The 26,130-nt window shown below is 41.4% G+C and overlaps 2 protein-coding genes across 7 annotated transcripts in view; both read right to left on the bottom strand.

Annotated features, from left to right (window-relative positions):
- The window catches only part of fgd4a (FYVE, RhoGEF and PH domain containing 4a), a 50,140-nt gene extending 42,208 nt beyond the window's left edge, over positions 1 to 7,932 (bottom strand). The window contains exon 1 of one of the 2 annotated variants that reach the window (XM_084932794.1): positions 7,559 to 7,932. In XM_084932794.1, the coding sequence (XP_084788920.1) occupies positions 7,559 to 7,661 (103 nt within the window). In that variant the 5' untranslated portion in view covers positions 7,662 to 7,932. Of the gene's footprint in view, positions 1 to 1,369; positions 2,024 to 7,558 lie in introns of those variants that run through there. The other variant, XM_084932796.1, reaches the window with a different exon arrangement.
- Positions 7,933 to 9,307: 1,375 nt separating this feature from the next.
- bicd1a (bicaudal D homolog 1a) overlaps positions 9,308 to 26,130 on the bottom strand; it is a 28,345-nt gene continuing 11,522 nt past the window's right edge. The window contains exons 2-10 of one of the 5 annotated variants that reach the window (XM_084932800.1): positions 20,419 to 20,631; positions 17,768 to 17,920; positions 16,858 to 17,346; positions 15,348 to 15,740; positions 13,541 to 14,296; positions 13,278 to 13,429; positions 12,933 to 13,143; positions 11,359 to 11,444; positions 9,308 to 10,693 (exon numbers count right to left, since the gene is read on the bottom strand). In XM_084932800.1, the coding sequence (XP_084788926.1) occupies positions 10,573 to 10,693; positions 11,359 to 11,444; positions 12,933 to 13,143; positions 13,278 to 13,429; positions 13,541 to 14,296; positions 15,348 to 15,740; positions 16,858 to 17,346; positions 17,768 to 17,920; positions 20,419 to 20,631 (2,574 nt within the window). In that variant the 3' untranslated portion in view covers positions 9,308 to 10,572. Of the gene's footprint in view, positions 13,144 to 13,277; positions 13,430 to 13,540; positions 14,297 to 15,347; positions 15,741 to 16,857; positions 17,347 to 17,767; positions 17,921 to 20,418; positions 20,632 to 26,130 lie in introns of all 5 variants that reach the window. The other 4 variants (XM_084932802.1, XM_084932803.1, XM_084932801.1 and 1 more) reach the window with 4 other exon arrangements.

Genomic DNA, 26,130 nt, shown 5'->3' on the forward strand with positions numbered 1-26,130 from the left:
GAGCTGAACAAAAACACAGTGAGCAGGATTAAATGCCCGAGGCCAACTCCGACACATCGAGCATTCTTTCATGAACGTAAGCATTTAAAAAGTAACAGACTGTAACTGTTGTTCACTATTATTTGTAGAACTTGGTATAAGTATTTCTTAACATGATGCTACATACCCTTAAAATAAGAGAGGGGATATCTATATCATTCCTATTCCATTTCCATGCCATGATAATAGAATTTATTTATCATTACTGGTATAATTTTTCTAGTTTTCATGGCTACATTAAATTAAGAGAATCTTCTGATAGACTGGGCATTTGTTCCCACATTAGTATGATTAATGCTGCAACTTCAGTGCTTACAGAAGCTAATTTGACTTAAAGTAAACATTCACCATTAACCTTTTTTTAAGAGATGCTCAAATGTTCCCTGAACTAAAACCTCTCTTTTGAACACTAAAGTAAAAATAGAGAATGAATCCAACTGTGCATGTAGCAATGCTGATAAGTTGGGTCTCCACTGCTTCTTAGACTCTCTCCCACATTAAAACAATGAGCATGGTGAAAGGAGCCGGGCTCGCTGGTGTTCCCAGCCTTTTCCTTCCTGCCAATGTGAATGAGAGCAGAATGTCTCACACCGCTTCTCCTGGTCTGCTTTTAACTGAGGGTGACTCAACCCCTCAACAACACACAGGAGCCAAAGAAAGGTGTGCATTTAAGTTACAGCACACATACACTGTATTGCATGAACACAGTTGTAAAAGCTCATCAGGGACGTTGCCAAAAGGCGAGAGTGGTTGGAAGAGGGTCTTAAGAGTGGGAGCCAGTTCCCAGGCCTCTGAGAACAAAACTTTTGGTTTTTTTCCACTGTGGTGGATTTAAATGTTCCCCTCACATGCTGCTGTGTTTCTCTGAGGCTGCAGGCAGGTCTGCAGGGAGGCCAACGCAGTAAATCAACAAGAACATTTAAAACACTCGCTGTACATGACAAGTAGTCGCTCTGTGTGAATTTACCAGTCATTCACGCAGAGTGCTAACGAAACCCAACACAATTAGCGGTGCTGCAGAAGGCAAGGCTCTTTAAAGATAAGCAAGAACAAGCAAACACTTGATCGGAGGGAGCTGCAGCACAACAAAGATCTTTGAAGTACAGCAGGAGGACGGGAATGTTAGAAATGGGATCTCTCTAACAGTTAGGAAACTAAAAGTTGCTAAATGCCATTTAAACATTGACAACAGAGCATTGAGGACATTTCACATGTAAGAAAATGATTCACACAGGACTTTTTAAAAGCATGAACAAGAAAACTCTCTTCCCTTTTCAACAACATTAACTCATTGCTGTGTAATTCATAATGAGAGGTTTCTAAATCTTACCATAGCAGCAGAGCAGACACATCTTTGACTTTTTACCTTTCCGGCTCCAAAACCAGTACTTGCGTCGTCGTTTCATTATCCGTCCAGTGTCTTTTACTTTAAAATGATAACCCAAATGGTCCTTCTAAACATATATATTCAGCTAAAGATAGTATTCATCCTCAGTGTCGTCCAGCCTGTGAGAATCACCTACCCGAGGATATATTGCGTCTCAGACATGATCTCAGGAAGTCCATCTCGTGCCCAAAAGTGAGGTGTATAAAAAGATTAGGAAAGGAAAAGTGTTACAACACTAATGTTGCACTTCCCAAGTGTAAAAAAGTGTACCTTTCCAGTACACCTCTGGGTGCACACTATGCTGCGCTTTACCCTACGATCCTGAGAGAAAGATAAAAGATGAATCAGCAAGCCGCAAACACATTTCAATCCTGTTGCAGAAGGGATGTCCTCAGTTTCGCAAAGGTGAGAACCAAAAAGGCGGGCTGTACGTTTTCACAATATCATCCTTTGTTAAACTTCCTCAAAGTGGAAGGCTCCTTAGCTCATTGGTTCCTTGGTGTCTAGCAGGCCAACACAGCAAGGCTGATTCCTCCTTTTCTCAGTTCAAACTAAAGGTAACAGTGTTGTAGTGGTCTGGGAAGGACCTCTTAGGCTACAACAATGCTTGTCAGGACCGGGAAAAGACACTCACAAACACTCTCTCACACACACTCACACACACACACACACACACACACACACACACTGCAGTCAGGAAGCTCTGGTTGGCGCATGGAAAGAAAAACAGAATGTCCTGGCTGAAACATGGCAGCTATTTAAGCTTCTATTGATTGGGCAAACTGAATCTCAGACTCAGTGCATTAACATTTAGAAATATATTACAACAACAGATTTACAATAAATTAAAAATCGCCTGAGAGGACAAGCTGACCTTGAATACAGATGAAGATATAAACACAGAAGTGTCAAAATAGCCATGAAATTTTTCACAGAACTGGTGTGTTTTATGATGAGTTTATGAAATTAAAAAAAAACAACAAAAACAAATACTGAACACTAGTGTGTAAAAGTAAAGAACAATAGAATCAAGAGCTGCTCAAATGGGAGGTACGCCTGGTTTTGCAAAGAGAATCAAAAGCACTAAACACGATGATTACTCTTCTAATTGATGCGGGATCAGCTGCACAGTGTCATGCTACTCTAAAGTGCAGCTGATACAGGCTTCATTATAAAGGACTACATTTCTCTGAAAGGGCCCTGCCACACTGAGCAGTGACAACCATTTGTAAACATTCCTAAGCGTTTAATGCCTCCTACTGGAGCGTTTGTGAACTGCACCAGTACCTCAAAAATAATTCTACTGTGAATCCATCTGTTTGAGACAGTTTGTGTATGCAGCTCCTGTCCTGACATTACACAAACACACAGACACAAAAGCCATTTTAGTGCACTACACACCCACAGTGATTATTCCCTGAGTAAACCAAACCCCTCCTCCAGACTTCAATGAGCAATCGTCTATAGTCTGGGTCGTTTCCAGCAGACAGAGTAAACTTTGGGAATTAATTCCAATAAGGAAACAACTACATTACTCAGTCTAATAAAGTTAAACATTAACAAAAATACATACACACCTGGCAAGTGGTTAAATATTATTGTACAACATGTTCACGCCAATGTTAACATGTCAGTGAATATAACAAATGGGAAAACACATCTCAGACGATGTCCTGAAAGTCAAGTGATTAAAAAAAAAAAAAAAAAAAAAAATCGATAAATTGATGAGATTCCTCCTGATTCTCGTGACTTTTTCACCGTCCAAAGAACAAAGCGATAACAAACTTGTGAATGGAAAAATACCAGACAAAAGTATCCATGGAAACCAATTAAAAAGAACTTTTAAAAACACATTAATTCAACATTTGATCCCAGACCTCAGGACAGCTTGAGGGTGGATATTCATTTATTAAGTTTATAAAATATTTATCCTCAAACTGAAAGTCTGACATCACAGATCAGCTGTGATGTGTTGAGTAGGCCACCAAACTATGCTTGGAGCTAAACAAATGTACTGTGACACCGCCACCGAAATCAGAATAATACTTTTTATTCAACAGGTTGTAGTCATCTCATAGCAATTCACGTTTTCCACATTTAAGTTCTTTGCGTTATCCTGAGGAAATGATCTTACTTGTTAGCAGGTATCGTAACTACTCCAAAAACAAAAAACAATTTATTTTTTTTTAGTTATTACAAAAACCTATTACTTACATTTTCAATAAAATATTATTTTATAAATTAATAATCTGAGCTGCTGTTATAAAAATCGTAACTTTTGGAGTCATGCACACATACAGTCCTGTGCAAAAGCTCAGGCACACCTCACTCCTTATACTGTAAATAGGAAAAAGGTGAAGCGATTTATTGAAACATATAAAAATATACATGGAAATACAATAAATAAGACAAAAAACCTTTTTGTACAATTCTAACAAGCTTGAAAATCAGTATTTGGTATGATCACCTTTATTCTTTCGATGCAGCCTGAACCTGTGCAAGCCTTTGTCTCATTTCTTTAACTAGTCTGCAGGAATAATTCTTCAGGGTTCTTGAAGAACATTCAAAGATCTTCTTTCGATGTTGGCTACCTTTTGTTCTGTCAAGATGACTCCTCAGTAATGTTGAGGTCCGGGCTCTGGGGAGGCCGGTCCATACGAGATGCGTGTGGGTTTTTCTATCCAGCTTTTACTGCACTGGCAGTGTGTTTAGGCTCATTGTTGCGCTCAACACGAAGCTCCTGCCATTTATAATTTAGTCTATTTTGATTTTGGCTGAAGTGCAGCCTCAAACCATGGCAGAGCCTCCACCATGTATTACAGATAGCTGTAGACACACTGTTTCACATCTCTCCCGGCCTCTTGCATACATACTGTACCGACGACAATTTGAACCACAAATGTCAAATTTGGTCTCATGGAGGTTTTATCTCTTCGGTCCAGTTATTGTGTGATGTTGCACACCTCATCTTCTCCTTGTTTTGCTTATTAACTAGAACTACTCTACACTCTTTTATACTGCCGACACTTTATTCACTTTTAGTCACTTGCAGTTATTTATTCACCTATTCAGTCAATTTAATTTTAAAACTGTGTAATTTTATAACTGTGTATATACTGTATATTCTGTATATTTATTATCTCACTCTTATTGTTTGTCCTTATCTTCAATGTCATGCTGCTTTGTTGTATCTTAATTACCCCTTGGGGATAAATAAAGTCTTTCTGATTCTGATTATTTAACGATGGCTTCTTGACAGCCATCATCCACTGAGAGCATTTCTGAAGAGGCTTTAGCAAACACTACATGGATCAACTGAAGGGCCAGATGGATCTCAGTGTCTGTGTCAGATCTTTGCTGGATTTTTTCCAGTTTGTCAATAATGTGACTTTCAGATAGTGTTCATCTGCTGTACGTAGTTTTTTAGGGCTAACGTTTCTTAATTAGTCCTCCATTGTCAGGTTTCCTTAAAATTTGTAAGGATGTAGTGCACAGCATGTCAAGTTTGCATTTAATAGCTCTTTAGGTATCAGCTCGTTGAAACTTGTGAGGTACGAGGAAGGGGCTGAAAATGAGTAAACAAACAACAACAAAAAAACCCCAACAACCTTGAAAGACCTTCAGAAAGCAAGTCCAGCTTCTTGTTAGTTTAAATATAAAGAAATAAAGGCCATTATTTCAGACTCTTGCATGGTACATGTGGATTTTTCCTCCAATCTAAGCCGTTAAGACTCTTTAATCACATTTTATTTACAAGATTTAAACTATGGTGTAACCTCAGAAGTGGGTGTGGTGGGGGGCTGCGACTGGCCGCTTTCATCATTTAAATAGCAATCACACATGAAGCAATGCTTCTCCATAACCACACATATGATTTATGAGCAGTGTTTACTTATGTGGTTCAGCAAAGCATGTCATAGAAAAAACTAATCACTGTTGAGCCACCGTGAACTAAACTGTACAAGAGAACCATTGCTGAAGAGAGTTAAAGCCAGCGGAGGACAGTAAGACAGTTCAGCTCAGCATGAATGGCCATCAGTGCAGCAAAAACAATACCGGCAACAGCAGGCTAGCAGGCCACACAGCTGCTGATTCATACAGTCCCACTGCTTCTATCTTAGCACACAAAAAACAAACAGTCCCTTTGTTGGAGACTGATACGGCTGTGTTCACATCAGCATAAACCGACGTGCTGTGAAGCTATTTGGACTCCACTGAATTCATTTTACTGTGCGTGTAGATCATTGTGAGACGTTTCTATGACATGGGCCCACATACGCAGATATATTCTGAAGGTTATGATGGTATCCAAAGATATTTACATGGTGCAATCCAACTCAGTTACACTGACACGACAAAAAAGGGCTGACATGGTAACAGTGTGTTACAGGTTCAAAGGATAACAAACTTGCAGACCTAATAGTTTATTTCCTGACCTTTTGTCCCCAGTGACGTGATCAAAACTGACACAAACGACTGCAAAGTCTGTCCTTCAGAATAAAATAATGGCTTAGAATCCACATTCATACCAAAGCTAGTGAATCGTCTGGCCTGAGTGAATGGAAGTAGAGCGTAACAGATGATTAAAAGTTTAAAACCGTGTCTCTGCTGAAAGCCAGAAAATAACCGCAGTCTAAGAAATGCAGGCTCAGCCAGGCATAATAAAAATGCTGGATCATTAAGAGTCATATTGGATCAAGTTGAACAGAAGAAACAACTGCAGCAGGGGCAATTAAGTCATACGTATTAGTTCGATTCAGTGCTTTAACTCCCGAGAGCGATCACAGTTCATGTGCAGGTTAAATTTACTGTGACAGAACCAACATGACAGATTTGTTGTTCGGTGCTAATAAGCTGGCAGTGAGAATGACGGCTGGCTTTCATGGTAAGATGTTAAAGCCTCTTCTGATGGAAAATGACAAATCAAATCAATTCTTCCAGAAATTAGCCAAGACTTCACATTAACCACATCAGTAGCCTGCATTGCTCAGTTCTCAGATTCAGTGCTGCATTTTGTTATTATCCTTTGGCCTATTATCATAAAAGCAGTTATACATAAAGCATAGACAACTTGGTATATGGCGACATTGTGCAATACAAGGGGGTAGTGATTATAAACAAGTGACTGCAAACACAAGGTGATTCAATGCTTGGTAATAATTTTGGGTATTTTAGGACTGAGCTCACTTCCTCACCTTAAAGGTGTGGACTTGTAACAGGAGCGGTCCACTGACAGGCAGATTTTATGATCTGAAGCCACCTTCCCTCTTCATACATGTAGTGATAATCACTGAACAAAGTTCACATCAAACTAGGAGTACTGTATTCTTAGCTGCATGTTTGCACAAGCATGCAGTAGGACTGCAAGTTAAGGCGATAAGTCTAAGCTGATCTTGCCCAGTCATAATTGTAATAATCATTTGGGTCCTTTTTCAGAGTAATTTCAAATGTAAAACTGAATTAGCGAGCCGGGCAAACTTTCAGTCACAAGTGCCAGGTCGGGGTTCTGCAAAGAGTCATCTGGAAGTTTGTTTGGTCACAGATCCCAAGATTTTTTTAATGCATTTGAAATGTTAAGCTGAGATACAAAGAAACAGAAACCTTTTGAGGAACACCTGAGAGGTGTGTGTACAGGCAGTGTCATATGACTGCCTACTAATTTTTGTTCACTGTGGTTATTTGGAAGAAAAAAAGAAAAAAACATGCCCTCCAGCCTGCAGATGGTTACACAACAGGTTGGGTCTTGCCTTTAAAGCCTTCATACCTGCTGATCAGCCAGCACTTCAGCAGTGGTGTGTAAACACGGGGCTGTAACGGAGGTGTGCCGAGTGTCACGGCCTGGCCATTCCACGCTTACCCAACCGGACTAAGGAAAACACATCACGGCTATGTGACAACTAAAAAAGTCATAACACTGAGTCATTCGTACCTGCACATGAAAGCCTATTTAATGTTTCTAGTGGTTCCTATGAAGACATATTAAATATTTAAGAAGTTGGATAAAATGATCCAGATAAGTCGTAAGTAATAAAAATAATAGTTGAGAAATGAATCTCTCAGAGTGGCTTTGGGATTGTAGCCTACATCTAATCATCAAAATGTTCCCTACAATTTAAAAAACCAAACCCTCACCTGCTTCTCGTCGCTGCGTGGCGTCCAGACTTCTCTGTTTCCTGCGAAAAGCCACTCTGTTAAAGCTCTCCATTTTCCCCCGAGACTCTGACCGCTCAAGCATTCGGATACTTAAGTGACAGGAATTTCAATCTTCAAGAATAACCACGAAAATGTTGAGCAACGCGATCCCCTCCTCGCTGCAAGTTCACAACCACGTCCAGCTTCGCAGCGCCACTTACAACTGACTGTTTGCCCGGGTCAGTCAGCAGCACTGAAGACGCGCTGGATTTCGGTAAACAGACGTAATAATAATATTCATAAATATAGAAAACCTATGTGAAAGACTTTCGGTTTGATTCAGTGAGTTCCCTCCAATGGCACCTTGATTGGGTGCTTCCCGAGCCGCACCCTCCTCTCCAGTCAGCGGAGCAGAAGCCTGTTTTTTTTTTTTTTTAACAACCTTACAGCGACTTGTGCGGTTTTTATTCCCTCACACACACAAAACAGAGCAGTGTTGTGTGTGTATATGTACGGTCATTTTAGATCCTTTAAATAGCAACACAGTGTAAAATGGGCTACTCATACATAACTAAAATATATTTAAAATAAAAAAGGGGAAAGTGCCCATTACGCAGAATAGGCCATTCATTTTCCTAATTATAGATTCGTGATTGCATATCACTTTAATGTCAAGCTAAAGCTAACTTTATTGATAGTTACAATAATAATAATAATAATAATAATAATAATAATAATGCCTTTTTAGCTGTTACCTTTTATATATTATTTTTTATAATAATATGCAATATTACCAGTGGCACTTACTAAACGGCAGACCGCATACTGCATTGGACACTAGGAAATATTTGTCACCCTTTTAGGCATGACACTAGCTCACACTGATTTTTTCCTATAGTATAATTTAGCATTTTAACCTATTCTGTGTTGTCTGTAGGAGCACAGGAATACAGGCACCATCATCACAGGAAGTCTGGTGGAGTCTAGTTTTGTGTAGCTCATTAAAAATGGCAAGGCAGAGAAACAGACGCAGAAGCGAAGTCATACAAATCCAAGGGCATGTTTTATTTAGTTGTGAATCCAATTGAACACAGTTTTAAGTGGTGGAGAAACTTTAAAACCCACTGCAGTACAGCATACTGCTAGCATTCCTTTTTAACCATGTTATATTTTTCCATTTTTAGATTAGTCTCTCTCCATCCATAGCTATGTTGTGCAAACAAACCAAGAGTTAGGTCACCGATGAGCCTGCATGGGTGCAGAAGCTACTTTTGGACCACAAATGTTTTCAACGCTCTATAGTTGCAAAAGTAACAATCTAACAATGATAAATCAAACAAATGTACACACACACACAGACACACACACAGCATCCACTCAGTTGTTACTGTTGTAACAGAAGTTCTGTCATTACAAGATTAATACTGACTATGTAGTTTTAATTTATCCCTTCCATATCCATGTGACAAACAACTGTATCTAACATCAGAGACATTATGAGTGTACCAGACAAGTACGGTACAGAAATATGGGACTTCAATTATGCAACAAACTCCACAAACTGCCCATCTCAGTGTTTCAAAAGCAACAATGTCTCAATTTTTACACAGGAAATTGACAATAGTGCTCCTTCATCAAAATCGGCAACACTCCACCTGCTGTTTTATCATTCTTATCCTGCTGGTTAGTTCATGATGACGGAAATAGATTTGGTAAATCTTACCCAGATCAGTCTGAAACAGGGGCACTAATGCATAGTGCAGAATTGTGCTTGAACAGTACTCCATACTGTATGGAGTAAGCATGTAGAGAAAGCTGAACAAGGTGATGTTTTGAGAACAGCGTAAGCTCGGATATGGAAAATGTCAGTATGATTAACATTTTTCTTAATGTCATAAATAGGGGTATTAATGTGAATAATAAAAGTTTTCTGAAGAAAATGGTGAGATTACAATGATGAAGGTGACAGTTACTTAAGAGGAGGCACACCTTTGGGGAATCCTCTGTCCTTAGCTAATGGTAAAAAAGGAGGTCAGTTCACTCCACGGTCACTTAAACCTGTGCAATTCAAAGAGCAAAATAAAAACCTCAGCCCAACAGCCCTAGTCTTGATCTCAAACACCCAACCACTCACCTACCCCGGTCTCTGAGAGACCTGAGCTATGTAACAGACAAACAACACATCACCAGAGTCTGCTGTAAATCATTACAAAAATCAAAGCAAAAGGAGTTATAAAATAGTCCACAAGCATCCAGACTACTGATGATTCAAAACACAATTAAATTCGCCATCATAAAAACAACAACAAAATAAAAAACATTCTTATTCTTTGAATCTAGACCTTCATTAGCCTGTTTACAAAAACCATATTTGCTAACACCCCTTTGTAAAAATGATATATGTGAGTTTTTGGGGATTATTATGCTGGTAAAATCTAATATTTCAATTTCCTTAAGTTTTTCAAAAGAAGACAGTCACTAAAGACGTTCTGCTTTTGTTCGTTTTCGTTTTTTGGGGAAACAAATATACATATACAGTAGTGAATGTGCTAAACTGTTTAAGTCTTCATCACAGCAGGAAAACTGTCTTTGAGCTCCATCTCGCAGAATGACAAAAAAGGAAAACACACAAAAATATACAAGTAATAAATATATCAGAAATAAATAATTGGCAGAGTGAATAAATTATAAATAAATACTAGGAGAAACAGGGCGGCAGATTTCAGTGTGTTGTCACTGGCATTTCTGCCTCAGGTCAGGTCTTTGTTTTGAGTTTCCAGGACAGTAGGTCACTTCTAGAGATGAAGGAAGCGTCCTGCTCCTCTTCTACGACCCAGGTAACCAGGAGGCCGGCCACAGCTGGGCAGTGTAGTGCTCAGTGAGATCACAGAGCCCAGTAAGCACCCGGTTGGACTGCTTGGTGGAGGGGAGCTAAACTGAGGGAACCCCCGTCCAGTGTGTCTGTGTCTCTGCAGGACTGCTTCCAGACTGAGGTCTGAGCAGGACCAGCGTGGTTAGGTGCCAGGAGGATGGGGCTGCTGGGCCAGACAGTTACGAGGGTCGCAAGGGGAGAGAAGGCTTCTGCTGCTGGACAGGACTGCTCGGTGTTCCTGGTGGTCTGCCAGAAATTTAGGACTGAAAGGAGGCAAAGACACATGAGAAGAGAATAGTGTGAAAAAGGTTATTCCAAATATAAAATGCAAAAATGGAGCATGAGACGGTTTCCTTCCACATGTAAGCATGAAGAAAAAAACATGCTTAGATGTGGATTAATACTGATACCACTTACATCTGATACCCACTGCAGCATGTTAGCTTAGCTTAGCATAAATACTGGAAACAGCTATTCAGCTCTATCAAAAGCTAGAAAAAGTAGTAGTACAGGTTACATCTGAACTTTACAACTCAGCTCTTCATTGGCCTGCTAGCAACATATCATTGTGCAGAGCACACGTTAACAGACCCGCTTTCCAGTGAAAACCTCGCCTTGTCAGGAAAGCATGTATAGATACAAAATGGTCATGCAAAACTGCTCATGCAGAGTGACAAATAATTCATAGTGTGAACTATTAATTCCAGAAAACAAGGGTTTGCATAATACTTAATGTAAAGGTTAATATTTTGATCATGCAGGTTCAGTTATCTTGATGCAGGTGTTACTGCTACTAAACAAATCCAACTAAAAATGTGAAAAAGTCACTTTATATGACAAAGATGTGACATGTTACTGATAGAATTGTATGCAGATAGATAGATAGATAGTAGTAAGCCCACTGCTAGCAGGTTCTACAGCTTGTTACCTGCGTACTAGGGAGGCTCTCCCTCGCCTTAGTTGTGGGGAGAGTAGCGGTACTGAGGCAGCAGGCTGCTGACAATCTACAAGAAACTGATAAATTAGACAAATATACAAAGTGGTGACACTCGGGGTTAGACAACAGGACAGAGATAACAGGGTGGACAAGACAAGGGAAGACCTCGTCAGAGACAAAGAGACTGAATTCTACTGTTACCGTGACTTTTAGGGTGAAGCACCAGGCTGATCCCGGTCAGTTTTTCTCAGTACATTACTATAGATCAATAGCGAACTGGAAACCAAACTGAGTATAGCTCAAGTGACTGCCCAGTCTCATCAGGACCGGTCACTGCACAGCTAGACAATCTGTGCTGGAAGCAGAAAACACAAAACCCCCAAAGAGACAGAGACACGGACACTTTTACATACACACACACACACACACACACACACTTGCCAATACAATATTATATTGATTTGCAAGGGCAAAAAAAGACAAGGACGCGTACAGTGAAACAAAAGCTAAAAATATAATCCTACTCTACCTCACCCGCTGCATACAGGCATTGTATTTTTGGACTACACCAGTTCTGCTGAGGTCTTGTTTACTCGCTCATTTAACACTTAGAAGATTACACATTGCTTTTTAAAAACATTTAGCTTAAATTGGCTTATTTATAATATATGTGACTGTAATTCGGAGTCAAAAGGAGGGAGAAAAAGGTCCAACAGCATTTGACTGGAAAGTCTCAAAAGGGAAAGACATTTGATCAAACACCGCCATCTAGTGTTGAGAAATGGTTACGTCGCAAAGAGGATTGTGCTGTAACAAAGAATTCTTTTGTTTACTTTCCCTTTTCCAAAGAGGGGTTAGGAATACCCGGAGAAAATGCTTGACCGGTTTTCCTACTAGTCTGAACCTGTCAAAAACCTGGGACAACTTAAGTCATGGTGTAAATAAATTGTAAGGAAAAATCTCAGCTGTAATTCATTTAATCTGCCACAGTGAGGGGCTGTGAGTCATTAAAAATAAAGCCATTTTTGCTTTGTTGTCATTTTGAAACACTTCCTAGTATTGGGGAATGATGTCATATTTTATGGCAGCAGGATTTTAGATGGAAGAAAAGATATTTAATATCAGATTTGTTATCTGGTATTTCATAAAGAATCTTCCCTGTGATGTGTCATGGGCACAGATGTTGCATGATAGTGCACCGGGGTGCCTTATGCATTTCTAAACTAAAGACACGTGATACCACCTCTCCTATTCCACCTAATCTAGAGGCTTCTGGGAAGAAAATTGGTGTTGGGTGTGGAAATGATGATAAAAAACAGCGTAGGGCTAGGCATTTAGGATCTACCAACGGCTTCGAACTCCAGAGAGAAACTGGAGTAACTGCAGTGACGCAGAGGTGAAGGTACGGCTGATATCCACAAAGCCACAAACAAACATGAGGTTAGCTCTACACAGGGAAGATTACAAAGGGTCACAGTGGTGTTCGGGGTGTGAGTGATGATGATGAAGTGGCTGTGGAGGCTGGTAGGGTTGGAAGAAATTGTGGGGACACCTCTGCGACTTACTTTGGGTGGGCTGCTTTTTATCTTGGGCACTTTAGCACCACGGGTACGGTGAGTCTGCTCGTGGTCAAACTCCAGATCCTCCAAGCGTTGGGTCAAGGCCAGTTTCTGCTGGATGGCCATTCGGAGGAGGGAGTTCAGCGTCTTCTTTTCATCCTCTGCTGCCGCTAGCTGCCTCTGCATCTCATCCAGCTGTGTAACATATTCATCACACCTACAGGGAGATTAACAGACACACAGGAGGATTATGTGTAGCCACAAGTCGACATTTATACGCAAATTCTACGTTTTAACTGAAAACTTTGCTTTCTCATCTTAGCTGTGCCACATTTCCTGAGCCCTTCTCACCTCGTCGCAAACATGGCCCTGAGAGAAGAGAAGGTGGCTGCATCTTCTTTCAGAGCCTTCAGCTCATTCCTTAGCTTCGTCATGGTCTCTGTCACCATCGCCTTTTCATTTTCATACTTGCTCTTCAGATTAGCCAGCGCAACTTCTGCTGTCTGCAAAGATGGGCGATTTGAATTGAATCATTTAATGTTAATAGAAAATGCATTTTAGGTTTTTTTTTTAAATGAAATAAGTGCCAGAATCCAACAAACAAAAGATTTTACCTGCTTATTGGCCTTGAGCACCAGCCTGAGTGTAGCTATTTGCTCTCTCTTAGTACTAAGCAGGGACTTGAGCTTTAGTATTTCTTCCATGCAGGACTCTTTGTCCTTGTCAAGCATGGGTGCTAACTCCCTAGCTGCAGCCCTTTGCCTGGACAGCTGCAGCGAGCGGTCAACAGCCCTCTGCAGGTGTTTGATCTGGTCTCTGATGATGGCGTTTAAGTTATAGATATTCATCGGCTCCTTCCGCAGGTCCCCACTTGAGTCTGAAGGTACCGGAGATGGGCAAGGAGAGATGCCGATGACCGGGGAGCCGGTGTAGTTGCGGGTAGGGCTGCTGTGGCAGGAGTCTGCTGGGTTGTGAGTTGTTGTCTCGTTATGCTGGGCATCTTTGGATGGGGAGTCTGTGGAACTGCGCGGAGACTCCGAGGAGCAGGCTGCTGATGCTGCCGCAAGACGTCGCGCCAGGCGAGGCGAGAGCAAAGCTCGAGGATCCTCCGAGCCTTTGAGGCTGCCATTGCGTGTGATTCGGCTCTGGCGGTAGTAATCCAGCATGACACGGTTTGGTGTCTCGTTGTTGCACAGACAGACGTGGTGGTAGAGTTGCGCCAACTCCTCACTGAAGGTTACCAGCTCATCCTGGGCAGCGTTCAGCATGCCCTGGCTCTCTGAGGCAGTACTCGCAGTTGCTCGGAGCTCCGCCTCCAGGCTTACAACCCTTTCCCGGCTTTCACGATAACGTCGCTCCAACTGTGTTACCTGCTCAGAAAACAAACAAACAAACAAACAAACAAACAAACAAACAAACAAACAAACAAACGGTGAGTACTAGGGGTGCAACGATACTCGTATCGATAGTGAACCGTTCGATACAGTGCTTTCGGTTCGGTACGCATATGTATCGAACAATACAAAATTTTTAATTTATTTTATCAACTTTTCTTCTGAAGATGCTGTCTGTGTTGAGAGCTCAGTGGATCTGCGTTCGACTACTCCGCCTAGGCTACACTGTCGAGCGCAGATCCACTGAGCGCAGCGCAAGCTAGCAAGACAGAAGCTAAGCTTGTTGCAACATGGCAAATTGAACCTCCCTCATTCAGATCTGGCGTTTGGAACTATTTTGGTCTTCATGTGAAGTATGACCCTGAAGGTAAGTGCGTCATGGACAAAAGTAAAACAGTATGTTGGATGTGCCACGCAATGCTCAATTACATGGGTGGGAACTAGTGTGTTAGCGCAGTTAGCTCGTTAACGTGTTGACGCCGTCCAGCCCCACGCACGGGGCGATCCGCGGTAGCTCGTTAACGGAGATTTGCCGTGTTGTGGCGTTAACGTCATTTCAGATTAACGCTGACAGCACTAGTGTGAACATCCGACATCATCCCGAGTCATTTAGACAGCCGTTAGCACAGGATTCTCCTTATGGGGACCTGATATGTTTAATATGCTGCTGAGAATATAGCCCAGAAGAAGGTATAGTATAGCTTTTATTTTGGAAAGAGCCATTTCTCTGTAATAAACTCTCTTTTCCAAAGATGAGGGATTTCTCGATCAGATAGATTTATTTTTTTATCCCTTTGTTGTTTCAGCAACATTACATTTAAAAACTGCACATTTGAGTTAAAATATATATTTATAATTTTAATAAATAACAAATTAAAAAAGCATGAACATTTTTTTTGTATCGAAAAAATATCGAACCGTGACACCAAATTATCGAACCGAACCGTGACTTTTGTGTATCGTTGCACCCCTAGTGAGTACGTTTGCAGTTTTACATTCAGCAAAACTGGATTAATATTGCACAAACCTGTTCAGTCAGTGCCTGGACCCGGTCATCATCATGGCTGTCTCCCTGTCCCTCCACCGCCTGATTGTACTTCTCCTTCAGGGCCTTGAGCTCTGCTTTTAGGTCGATCACCTCGGTCACCGCCACCTTGTACCGACACTCAAGAATCTTAAAACCGTGGATATCGAGATCATGATGGCTATTGGCCGTTGGGGATGAGGACCCCCCATTAGGTTTCTCACTCTCTTCTGGGTCCTCGAGCTCTTTGTCTCCATTGAGATGTTTCATGGCGTTGACACGCTCTGTGAGACGATGGACACGCTCATTCTGTTCAGTCAGGGCACCTTGTGTGTGCTGCAACTGAGTCTGGGACTCCTGCAGGTTCTTGAGCAGTGCTGCCTTCTCACGCTCCACCTGCACGACAGAAATGCAAAATTAAATTTGTTTCTTTTTGTACTTTCCAGTGCAATGTCATTTTTGTGTACGTCCTCCAGAACGACACGTTAAACCATATTAAAGCAAGAAATCTGATTTTCAAGTTCTGAGATTGAACTATAAGAAACTCTGGACAACTCCAGAAGAAACACAACGAAAACTGGACTTCAGCTGGACATTATAAGGCTGATGATCTTTCCCAGACAGATCAACTCAAAAGAGAAAATTAGCTAGTGAGTAATTGTGTTTACAGCGAGAGGCATGCTGTGAATATAGCAACCACTAATCTAGTTTTCTCCTCCCTGCTGGTGCCCAGCTAGATAAAAGACTTAACATTCTGTATACCATCCTCCACGATGAGTGTGTTTTGTACTCAAGTGGGTTTAAGTGAAAGCTAGTTCACCTATACATTTTATATTATATATATTTTGTATTTTTACATTCTTTGTATACAGTAGCAGCTTTTCACAGCGTTAAGCAGGAACTAATTGCGGTGTAAATAAAAGTGTACAAAGCAGTTTCCTTCACTTTTGGCATAAATCTGTTGCCTTTCTCGGCCTTTGTCTTGCAGCTGCATTCTCGCTTACTGAAAGCTATTCCCTCCATAACATGCGTGAAAGCATACATAATATATAATGCATGATACAGACACTGAATGTGCATTAGCATGCTTCTTAAAAAGCACTTACCAGATGGGCGCCCTGAGCGCTAGGGCCTCGATTTGAGTCTGAACATTTGTGATGTCATTCCTCTAGTCTTTCTCCACTTCTCATCTATCTCTAATGTCAGTACAGGGTTCAAATGACAATAACCTTAAATGAATGCCTTCAGACTCCATCAGTCTTCACACTAAAAACTAAAATATACTGTGGGAAGGGAGATCAATATGGTAGTCCTGCAATCTGCTCTTTGAAGCTAATTTCAACCCCCTTCAGCGCTGTTATTTAAACCCTCGGTGACGTTCAAGTGACGTCAGTGCCCTTGAAAATAAAGATTCAGTGACCCAACGATTTTCTGATTTCAAACTGGGCTCGGGGCTCACGTGGGACTTTAAACTTTCAGTGAAATTTCCAAGGCGCTCTCTCTTATGACCTACCTGCAGTAGCTGCTGTTTAAGCTTCTGCATCTCTGACAAGTTGAGCTCGCTGAACAGATCTGGCACGGGGTGAAGGCCATCTCCCTTTCGGCCGGGTCTGTAGTCTCCGTTCATCTTAGCCATCCCAGAGCCAGCGTGAAAATGACCGTTGCAGCGGTTGTTGTCCTCATTGTTGCCATTAGCAGCAGGGATCGCGCTGCCATTAGTGCCGTTGCTCTCCTCGGGGAACTTCAGGCCTTCAACCCCGGTGACGGTTAGCGCCAGATGGGCCCCTGCGCCGTAGACGCTGTCACCCAGGCTGATGTGATGGGCTAGTTCTTTCCTCAGATTGTTCTTCTGCTCGCGCTCAGTCTTGAGGGCATCCAGGGCTTCTTCTAACTGACCCTCAGAGATTTCCTTTAAGCGCAAAGCGTCTTCCAGCTGGCTGTTCAGAAGGACAGTCTCCTCCTCCAGCACCTTAATTTCATGTTTCAGTCCCTCGTACTCCACCTGAGGGACACAGAAAGGCCACGTGGTAACAGGAAAATAATTATTTTAACACATTTGTAAACAGCTGGTAAAAAACAAATCCTTTTGAAATTAATATAACCGTTAAGATCTCTATTCGACTTCATCTAACCACGTGTCTAGAGCTAGTATAAACTAATACGACTTTGTGTTACTGTGCAGGAAACAGTGTGAGATCACTGAGAGCACTGGTACATTTTGGTGACACGAGTGTGAGTCATTAAAATCAATTGAGCCACCGATTGCTGATGCATCACTGAAAGTGATGACAGATCTTTAATAGGCAATTTCACTGACACGCTTAAATCTGAGAAATACATTTAGAGAGTGAGTGAAACTCTACACGACAATGACACATAAATAAGAAGCTATTAGTGTGCAAACTGTTGATCTTTATACCAACCTGGCTCTGCTTGAGTGTGGACACCAGTTTCTGAAGTGTGATGTTCTCCTCCTCCAGCTCTGTGTAGTCCTGAAGCAGCCGGGTCTCTCTGAACTTGTACTCTTTGATCTCCTCCCTCATTCTGCTCCGTTGCAGCTCGAGCATCTCGTTACTCTGGAGGAGGAAAAACAGCGGTGACATTTTTAACAGTTCCCATCACTCTTTCCGCTCATTGAGGTCTCATTGGTTGGGATAAATCTGCAACACGTCTTGAGCCCACTACAAGCCACTGTGGCCAAATTTATAATAGCTACATCAAATTAATTTAAGATGATATTTACTGGAATTAAGAATAGACTTGTCATAACCATCACAGATTCTAACCCAAACAACATGCAGTGATCAGTAACCAGAATAGCTAGCATGTAAATCCAATATGCTGAATATGATTAAACCCTAACAGGCAAAGTGGTGCCCACGTAAACAAGGTCAATATCAAATACAGTCCCGTCAGCTTAAGATTGCATGACATGCACAGACTCATAATGCTGATGCATGTAGACGTGACGTGACTTTGCACACTGAGGTAGGACTTTCTCAAAAGCTATTTTTTTTTTTTACATACCTCTACTGTACATGGGCTGAAAACACTCTCTGCTGTTTCCCAAAAATTAACTAGATGATATTTACATATCAAGACAAAAATGAAAAAATATATTTTATATATCTTATTTTCACACACAGTTGTGTATAAATGTTTGCAGCCCAATGCAACTAGTGGACAGAGGACTCTCTGTAGTATAGGCTACAAAATAATGTTACAGTGCATTTGCGCATGTGTGTACTCCTGCTGCTGCAGAGCTGCCTGCAGCTCCCCTGCAGTTCTCTGTACATATGGCAGAAGTGCTGACCCAGAGACAGTGTGGGTGGAGTGGGTGGCTACACGCATTGGCAGTGAATACGATGCTACTTTTAGAAGTGGCAAAAAACCTGAAACTGAAGACGTCTGGTCTACACTGAAACTCCTGATTTGTGCATTAGCTGACAGGAACTCCCATTATATAAAAGTTAATGGTGTAAATGGGGAAATCCCACAAAGGCACAATTGGACTGTTTTGCAAATACATTGAAAGCACTTTTACGCTAAAACTGGCTAAAACACTGTAAAAAGAAAAAAATGGAGCAGACCAAAAACACACAAAATACATTTGCGGTTGATGTATGAACATGAATATAAGCTTTCTGTGATACATGTTGTCAAAATACATTTTATTAATAGTGTGCAGGATATTCAAGGCCAAATAATACTGGGGGCAATCAGACCCTACAGCCACCATGGTCAGGGACAGATCGGCACACAACACTGGCACTGAGCCCGCCACAGGGCAGAGCTGTTCACAGCACGAAGTGCGGCTGTTAAAGTCATCATACAATGGTACCCACAACAGGGGCCCAGCCATGTTGTGTTCATTCATCCCTGCCATCACTGCTGTTGTCGTGTTGTGGCAAAGTTTTACAACTTTAAAGTTTAGGCCTATGTTTCCTTTTTTGGGCTTTAAAGTGCACTTTGATTTTAATCTTTATCACTTCTCATGTTCTGACTTGTAACTCTAACAACAGACATCTATCTAAACTAACTCAGTGTCTTTTTCCCCAAACATGTATATGTTAGGTTGCTTGAAATCTGTAAAACAAAAATCTTTTAATTAGATTTGGTCTGTGGTAAACGAAGCGCTCGATGTCACTACAGCACCTGCCTCTCATGATGAAAGGAATCCTGTTCATTAACTGGCATCACATGTGCAAATGAGGACTTGAAAAAACAGCAGAAGGCACTTCATAAATATATCAAAGCGCCACACTCATGACTCAGACATGGGGCATTTGTGCATAGGAACAACTCATCGTGTGTAAAGGTTCCACATGCTCCATCACCATCAATATCTTCCCTTCTTGTGAACTTTGAGAATGAGTGAACATCACAGCACTGCCTGACCAAATTAGTGAATGAGAGTGTGTCCTGTGGGCGTAGTGTTGATACTCTGTCCCTACACATGTGCCGAGCTCAGGGCATTTCACTTTATATCCCAGCTTAGCACTGGATTTGCCCCCCACAATGGGGTCGTGGCCGCAGTGTCTGACCCCTGCTCGAACTCCGGTACTGCCCAACACAGTGGCTGCAGACATATATACTTGCATAAATACACACTTTGCACATATGCATATCGTTTATTATTCTGTGTGAGGCATGACACCTTTTAGTTTGTCACAGTAGCCTCTTGATCTTTGGTAAACACATAGGTCTCATGTTAGTTAATGTAGAATAAAAGAAATACTAGTCAAATTGTGGAAAACAATCCGTTTGGACTCAAGAATTGATCATAAAAACTATAAGATGGCTTTACATGCAGTTAACTCTTACTGTATCTAGCTCAGTCAAGAGCCAGCTGCAAGCCAAATGCATTCAAGTTTCAAAACAACTAATGTGCACATCTCATAGAATTTGTGAGAGAATTTTAGGTGTTGGTAACAAAATACTACTGACATAAGCATAAATATATAAAAAAGTGAAATGCTGTTTTCTTACACATACAGTAGATTCAATTTCCTGTTTTTCTTTATTTAGGAAGTAATAAATCCTCTGCATGCTGTCCTCGTGTTGACAAACTCACCTCTCGTAGCTCCTGTACAAGTGCGTTGAGCCGCTCATTCTCTGACTGGGCGTTGGACGCCACAGAGCGGCTAAGCGTCACCTCCGACTGCAGCTCCAACAGACGGCCCATATAGTAGGCCTCCTTGGAGGCGGACTCCTGCAGCAGTGTCTCCTCATTGGTCTCTCCATCCTCTGCCACCTTGCGTTGGTTGGTGTAAGCCTGGCCAAATGCCTGAAGAGATCAAAAAGGGAGGGAGGTAGGGTAAGAAGAAAAGGAAACCAGTATTTCTGTAAAGTCAAAATTAAAATCACACTGATCCAAATCCTGTCAAATAGCATCAGCATCATAATCCAAGTGATGGAAGGGATTAGCACACACTGCCTCGGAAATCTTACACATCTCTCCCAGGTGTGTGTGCTAGGCCGAGTGCTGCTGTACTTTTGACCACTGGCAGCACTGATGGGACACTTGCAGGGGCTGGCCCTTAAGAATACTTGCTGTCTGTCGATGTGGGTGATGTTTCACTCAGATCAATAGACACAGTGTTCCCATTTTCCTGACACAGGTTTTCACGACACTGAGAGCTGACGAGTCATGATAAAATCAAAGCAGGTATCAACAGAAAAAACATGGCAACCACAGCGGGCCTACTGGGTCAAAGTGGTAAACAAGCAAACACATACAATGTTAGGGGAAGACCAGTGTTTCCAGTTCAGCGCTATTTCTCTGTCAAGGTTTCCTGAATGTATGTGTGAGTTTCATGACTGGAACATCAGTAACTGTTTTAGTGATTCAATAAACCATGCTTCCCTTTTGCCACCTTCCATCAGGAGAAATGACTTTGGCGCCTGCAGAAACCTCTGTGAGAGAAAATGAATCATCTGAAAAATATTTTATGGTTTACAATCGCCACAGGATGCTGTAGACCAGCGGTCTCCAACCTTTTTTGCGCCACGGACCAGTTTATGTCTGACAATATTTTCACGGGCTGACCTTTGAGGTGTCGCGGATAAATACAACAAAATAAAACCAGTACCGGTACCAAAAAAAGGAAGGTTTAGTCATAACACACGGGAAAAAACCCAGGGAAACCGAGTTAACGATAAAAACAATAAAAAAATAAACTATAAAAACCCTGAAAACCATAAATTTCACACCCGAGCCTCAACTCTCGCTGCCCGGTACCAAACGACTCACAGACCGGTCCGTGGCCCGGGGGTTGGGGACCGCTGCTGTAGACGATATGTATGGTTATTGACTCTTCAAACTGACCATGCAATTTAAATAGGAAGCCATTTATTTTGAACTACATGTTTTAATAATGTAAGCTTCCCAATCCCATCTCATCATCATAATATTTTCTCTGTTTGTCATGAATCATTTATTAGGCACAAGCATCCATTACTTTGAAAAGACATGAGCCTAAAGTGCAGCTGTCTTTTCTTTTCATTTGTGGCTAACGAGCTAAGCGGGCAGTCTCCTGCTGTGTTGAGGTGAAATAAATTTGTGCTTTTACATGTAAAAAAAAAAAATTAAGAACCACATGTTTCTCTCTTTATGGATACTTATTATCAAGTAAGCAATAAAGTGGAATTAAAGGTTAAATTCAATTCAGTTGCAGTTATGGCCAACAGGCACATTTTCCAATCTGTCAGTGTAACCCACTTTTAATCTACATGCTGTAAGACTGTTAAATAGAAGCATTTTCATTCACGCTCTCCTCAGAGAGCATGTTAATGCAAATTCAATAGACCTCTTTATTATGCCTTTGAATTACAAGTGTAGCAGTTAGCATATGAAGAAATGCCAGCAATAATCGGTCTGGCAAAATGCCCCGTAAACTAAAAAACCCTCGGCAACATGTATCTATTAAAAAAAGGTTGTATTATATTTCTTTATTATTTTCCTTCTGTACACACCGCTTTCTCTGTATTTCATCATTTTCTCTTCATACTCCTTTGTGCACTCACCCTGGTGCCCCCTCTCGGTCTCAAGAGAGCCACAGTGTGATTGTAGTGAATGATTAAGAGGAAGGGCCTCTGGAACAAAACAGACGATTAATTCTAGGCACAGTGTGACTGAATGAGCTTGCATTCTCTGCTCGGATGGGAGCCCGGCAATCTCGGAGCAGGCCTCACGGCAACAGCTGGGCTCTGCAGGACAGGAAGTAAAAATCTGGCCCGGACAAAACCCTTTATCACAGCATTTAGTTCCAAAGAAATTAGTAGGAGATTTCAGTTAAAGATTTTAAGAAAAGAGGTTCTGGTCCTCTGAGGCTTTCCCTCCAAGAAAATGCATCTCCCTGCATCACATTACAATCTTCTTGAGAAGCTCCTTTTAATTGCTTGAAAGTGCATCGTGCAGAATTGGATCAAAGACTCCCTGCCAAATGTTATTCTCTGCTACAGGGATCATTTTAACACCAAAAAAAGACCTGTTTCAATCTTTCGACATGTTTTAAATCTCATGATAATTACATGAACACAACTGCCAGTACTGCTGTATGTATAAAGTGACGCCCCAGTATTTGTGTCCTAATTGGCAATCAAGTGGAGAAGATTAAAGTTTAATATCATTTCCTCAGGATCACATTAATATGGAGTCACTCATGGGCAGCCATTTTGGATCTTTATACTGAAAATCACAGACTGCAATAAGTGTTGAGGCTCCACACTCGTATGTGTCTCAGACAATGGGTTCTATAGATATTCATCCCTGGGGCGACAGGAGGAGGAGCAGGCAAAGGGAATAAACCCACCACTGCAGCAGTGTGAGAGTTTGTGTAACCCGAAAATCCTTCCCTGTCTGCTGGAGTCCCTAATGAGAAGTCAGGGGAGGTGCTCTGGGTGTGTGATGTTGTATTTGTGTGTATATGCATACAGCAAGGTTCTATTTTTACACCCAGGAGGTCAGAGGATGGAGCTATTTCTGCAGCAGCAATTAATCTTATGAAAACTTTCATCATTAACAGGGGGACTAATCTGTCGTACAGGAGCTGTTTAATTATAGATGGTAATGTAGCGTAAAGCTAATGCAGGATATACACTCGATTACATTTTCAAAGTCAAAGAGCAACCCTCGGAGGTAAATGAACATGCTCGAAACGGGCAGAAACACAGTCGAGAGGAACAACCAATAACCAAGTTGTATGATTTATTTATGTCAGTTATTCTAATTAATATGTATTTTTAATTATATAATTTTAAGCACGAGTGCGGCATCCTTAATGTTTCTGTCAGTTATGGGTGAACAGAAATATGGGTATTAGCTAAGAAGCAACATTCTTATGAATAATATAAACACACACAGATATATACACCAAACGCTGCGTCTCAGCCAGATGGGTGGCCTGGGCAGTCACATCAGGGATTTCAGTACCATGGAGAGAGACTTGCAGCACATCCATTACCATGCAGCTGTCAGCGTGTGTGTGTGTTAGAGGGCAATCATTCACCATGGGGTTGATACTGTAGCCAGACAAAGGGAGAGAAAAGACAAAGAGGACTGTTCAACATGTGCATCGCCAAAACAGCACATCGCAGCTGATGCATGGGACATTTCATTTATTTTTAGTTTCTCTACTTTTTTATCCAAAGTGTTTGAAGGGCGATCGTGGCTCAAGAGTTGGGAGTTCGCCTTGTAATCGGAAGGTTGCCGGTTTGAGCCCCAGCTTGGTCAGTCTCAGTTGTTGTGTCCTTGGGCAAGACACTTCACCCGCTGCCTACTGGTGGTGGTCGGAGGGCCCGGTGGCGCCAGTGTCCGGCAGTCTCGCCTCTGTCAGTGTGCCCCAGGGTGGCTGTGGCTACAATGTAGCTGCCATCACCAATGGGTGGATGACTGGATGTGCAAAGCGCTTTGGGGTCCTTAGGAATTAGTAAAGTGCTATACAAATACAGGCCATTTTTGAGAGCATACCGAATAATTCATTCAATAAAAAAAATCCCTCCACAACAGTACTCCCAGAAGGAATAAATAATAATCCCCAAAGCACAAAAATGCCCCAAATATGACATAAATAAGAAGCAGCATGCAGTGTCTCAACCTTCAGTCACCACAAGACCTCGCACACAAACACACGTTAACTGGCAGTAAGTGAATAAGGCAAATATGCAAGATGCAGTCCTGACTCACTCGCTCCTTTTGACACACACAGCGTTTGACTGCTGTGCGCGACTCAGCGAAGGAAAGAAAAGAAAAAGTGAAATATCGCATTTTATTTCAAAGAAATATGGCGAAGAAAATATCCCTGTTGTTGTTTCTGTTCAGTAAATAAGCTTTACATTATCTTGCAAACTGTCTCTAATTAATACTCTGTCATATAGGAATTTAGTTTTAGTAGTTTTTGCTCTATATAATCAATATTTTAATGAATACTGAAGTTATTTAGTGGGGATAGGTTAATCGATTAATCTAAATTGTCCATAGGTGTGAATGTGAGTGCGAATGGTTGTCTGTCTCTGTGTGTTAGCCCTGCGACAGACTGGCTACCTGTCCAGGGTGTACCCCGCCTCTCGCCCTGTGACAGCTGGGATAGGCTCCAGCGCCCCCCACGACCCTGAAAAGGATAAGTGGAAGCGAATGGATGGATGAAGTTATTTAGTGTTTATCGCCAATAAAATGTAAATTTTGTGACAAGTGAGACTGAGAGAGCCTCACTTTTATTCTCTAATATGATTGAAACTTAAATGTTCACTCTGATCTCTGAAGCACCATTTAAAAGCACCTCGATGCCTTCAAAGCTATATGATCAAAGTTATTTCTAAAGCTTACAATATCGTCTTCACAGCCACAGATTGTGGAAACAGCATTAAAATGATTGTGAGTAGTTCTTCTTACGATAAGTAACATTTATCCTTAGTCTAATATGACACCAAATGTAATATTTTCAGTTTAATATGCTGAATATCATAAACACATACTGAAGAAGGTTCATGGAAAACACTGCTCTGCCATATTTTTGTCCTTCAACAAGGACGGAGACATGTCTTTGTTGGTTTCTAAGCAACAAGAAAACATGCCAAGTCAAGAGATCTGTCAGACACATGAGCACATTTCCACAAGTAAGGGGAAAGTGTGTAATCACAGCCAAGTAAGAATGGAGGAAATCAATTAAAAGATGAAGAGTAATTGCAAATTTTAGCAAAACATGTTGAAAATCTGTTGTTTTGTGTTGTTGTCAGTGGACAAAATTAGAGTTTGCAGTGCGAGCATTCTACCGCAAGTGTTTGTTTGTGTGCTTTAGGTCATCAGGACTACTCTACTGAATCACGAGGGATATTTATAGGTTATAACTGTATTGTAGAGTGCACATGCATGCTCTGCAGAACCTGTTAAATTTCCCTAGAGAGAGCTCCTCTATCCCTGAATTACTGTCTGCACAAAAATTGAGCTACATGAAATGAATGATTTATAGATAGTAATGAGGATAAATAGCTCGCTTTCTATTCCTCCTTACCAGAACACTGTTTAGTGCAATAAAGCCTATTATTCCTCTTATGACAATATGCTATTATGCCCACAACTGAGGAATAAAAACATCTATAATGTAGGCTAACAGCTGAAAAATGCTTTCATGTGCTTTAAAGTGGAAAATCAATCCCAGAAATCCACAATGGTGTCACATCTGCTGCTCACCAACACAATGACCAGAGAACACGCTGTGTGAAGCCGAGGGTTCTGCCAGTGGGACAAGCGGTGCCTGGCTAAAATGATGCGGCTTGTTTGAGTGAT

This window comes from Perissodus microlepis, chromosome 7, assembly GCF_051167445.1.
Source record: "Perissodus microlepis isolate ML-2025 ecotype Zambia chromosome 7, ASM5116744v1, whole genome shotgun sequence".
In the NCBI taxonomy this organism is placed as follows: Eukaryota; Metazoa; Chordata; class Actinopteri; order Cichliformes; family Cichlidae; genus Perissodus; species Perissodus microlepis.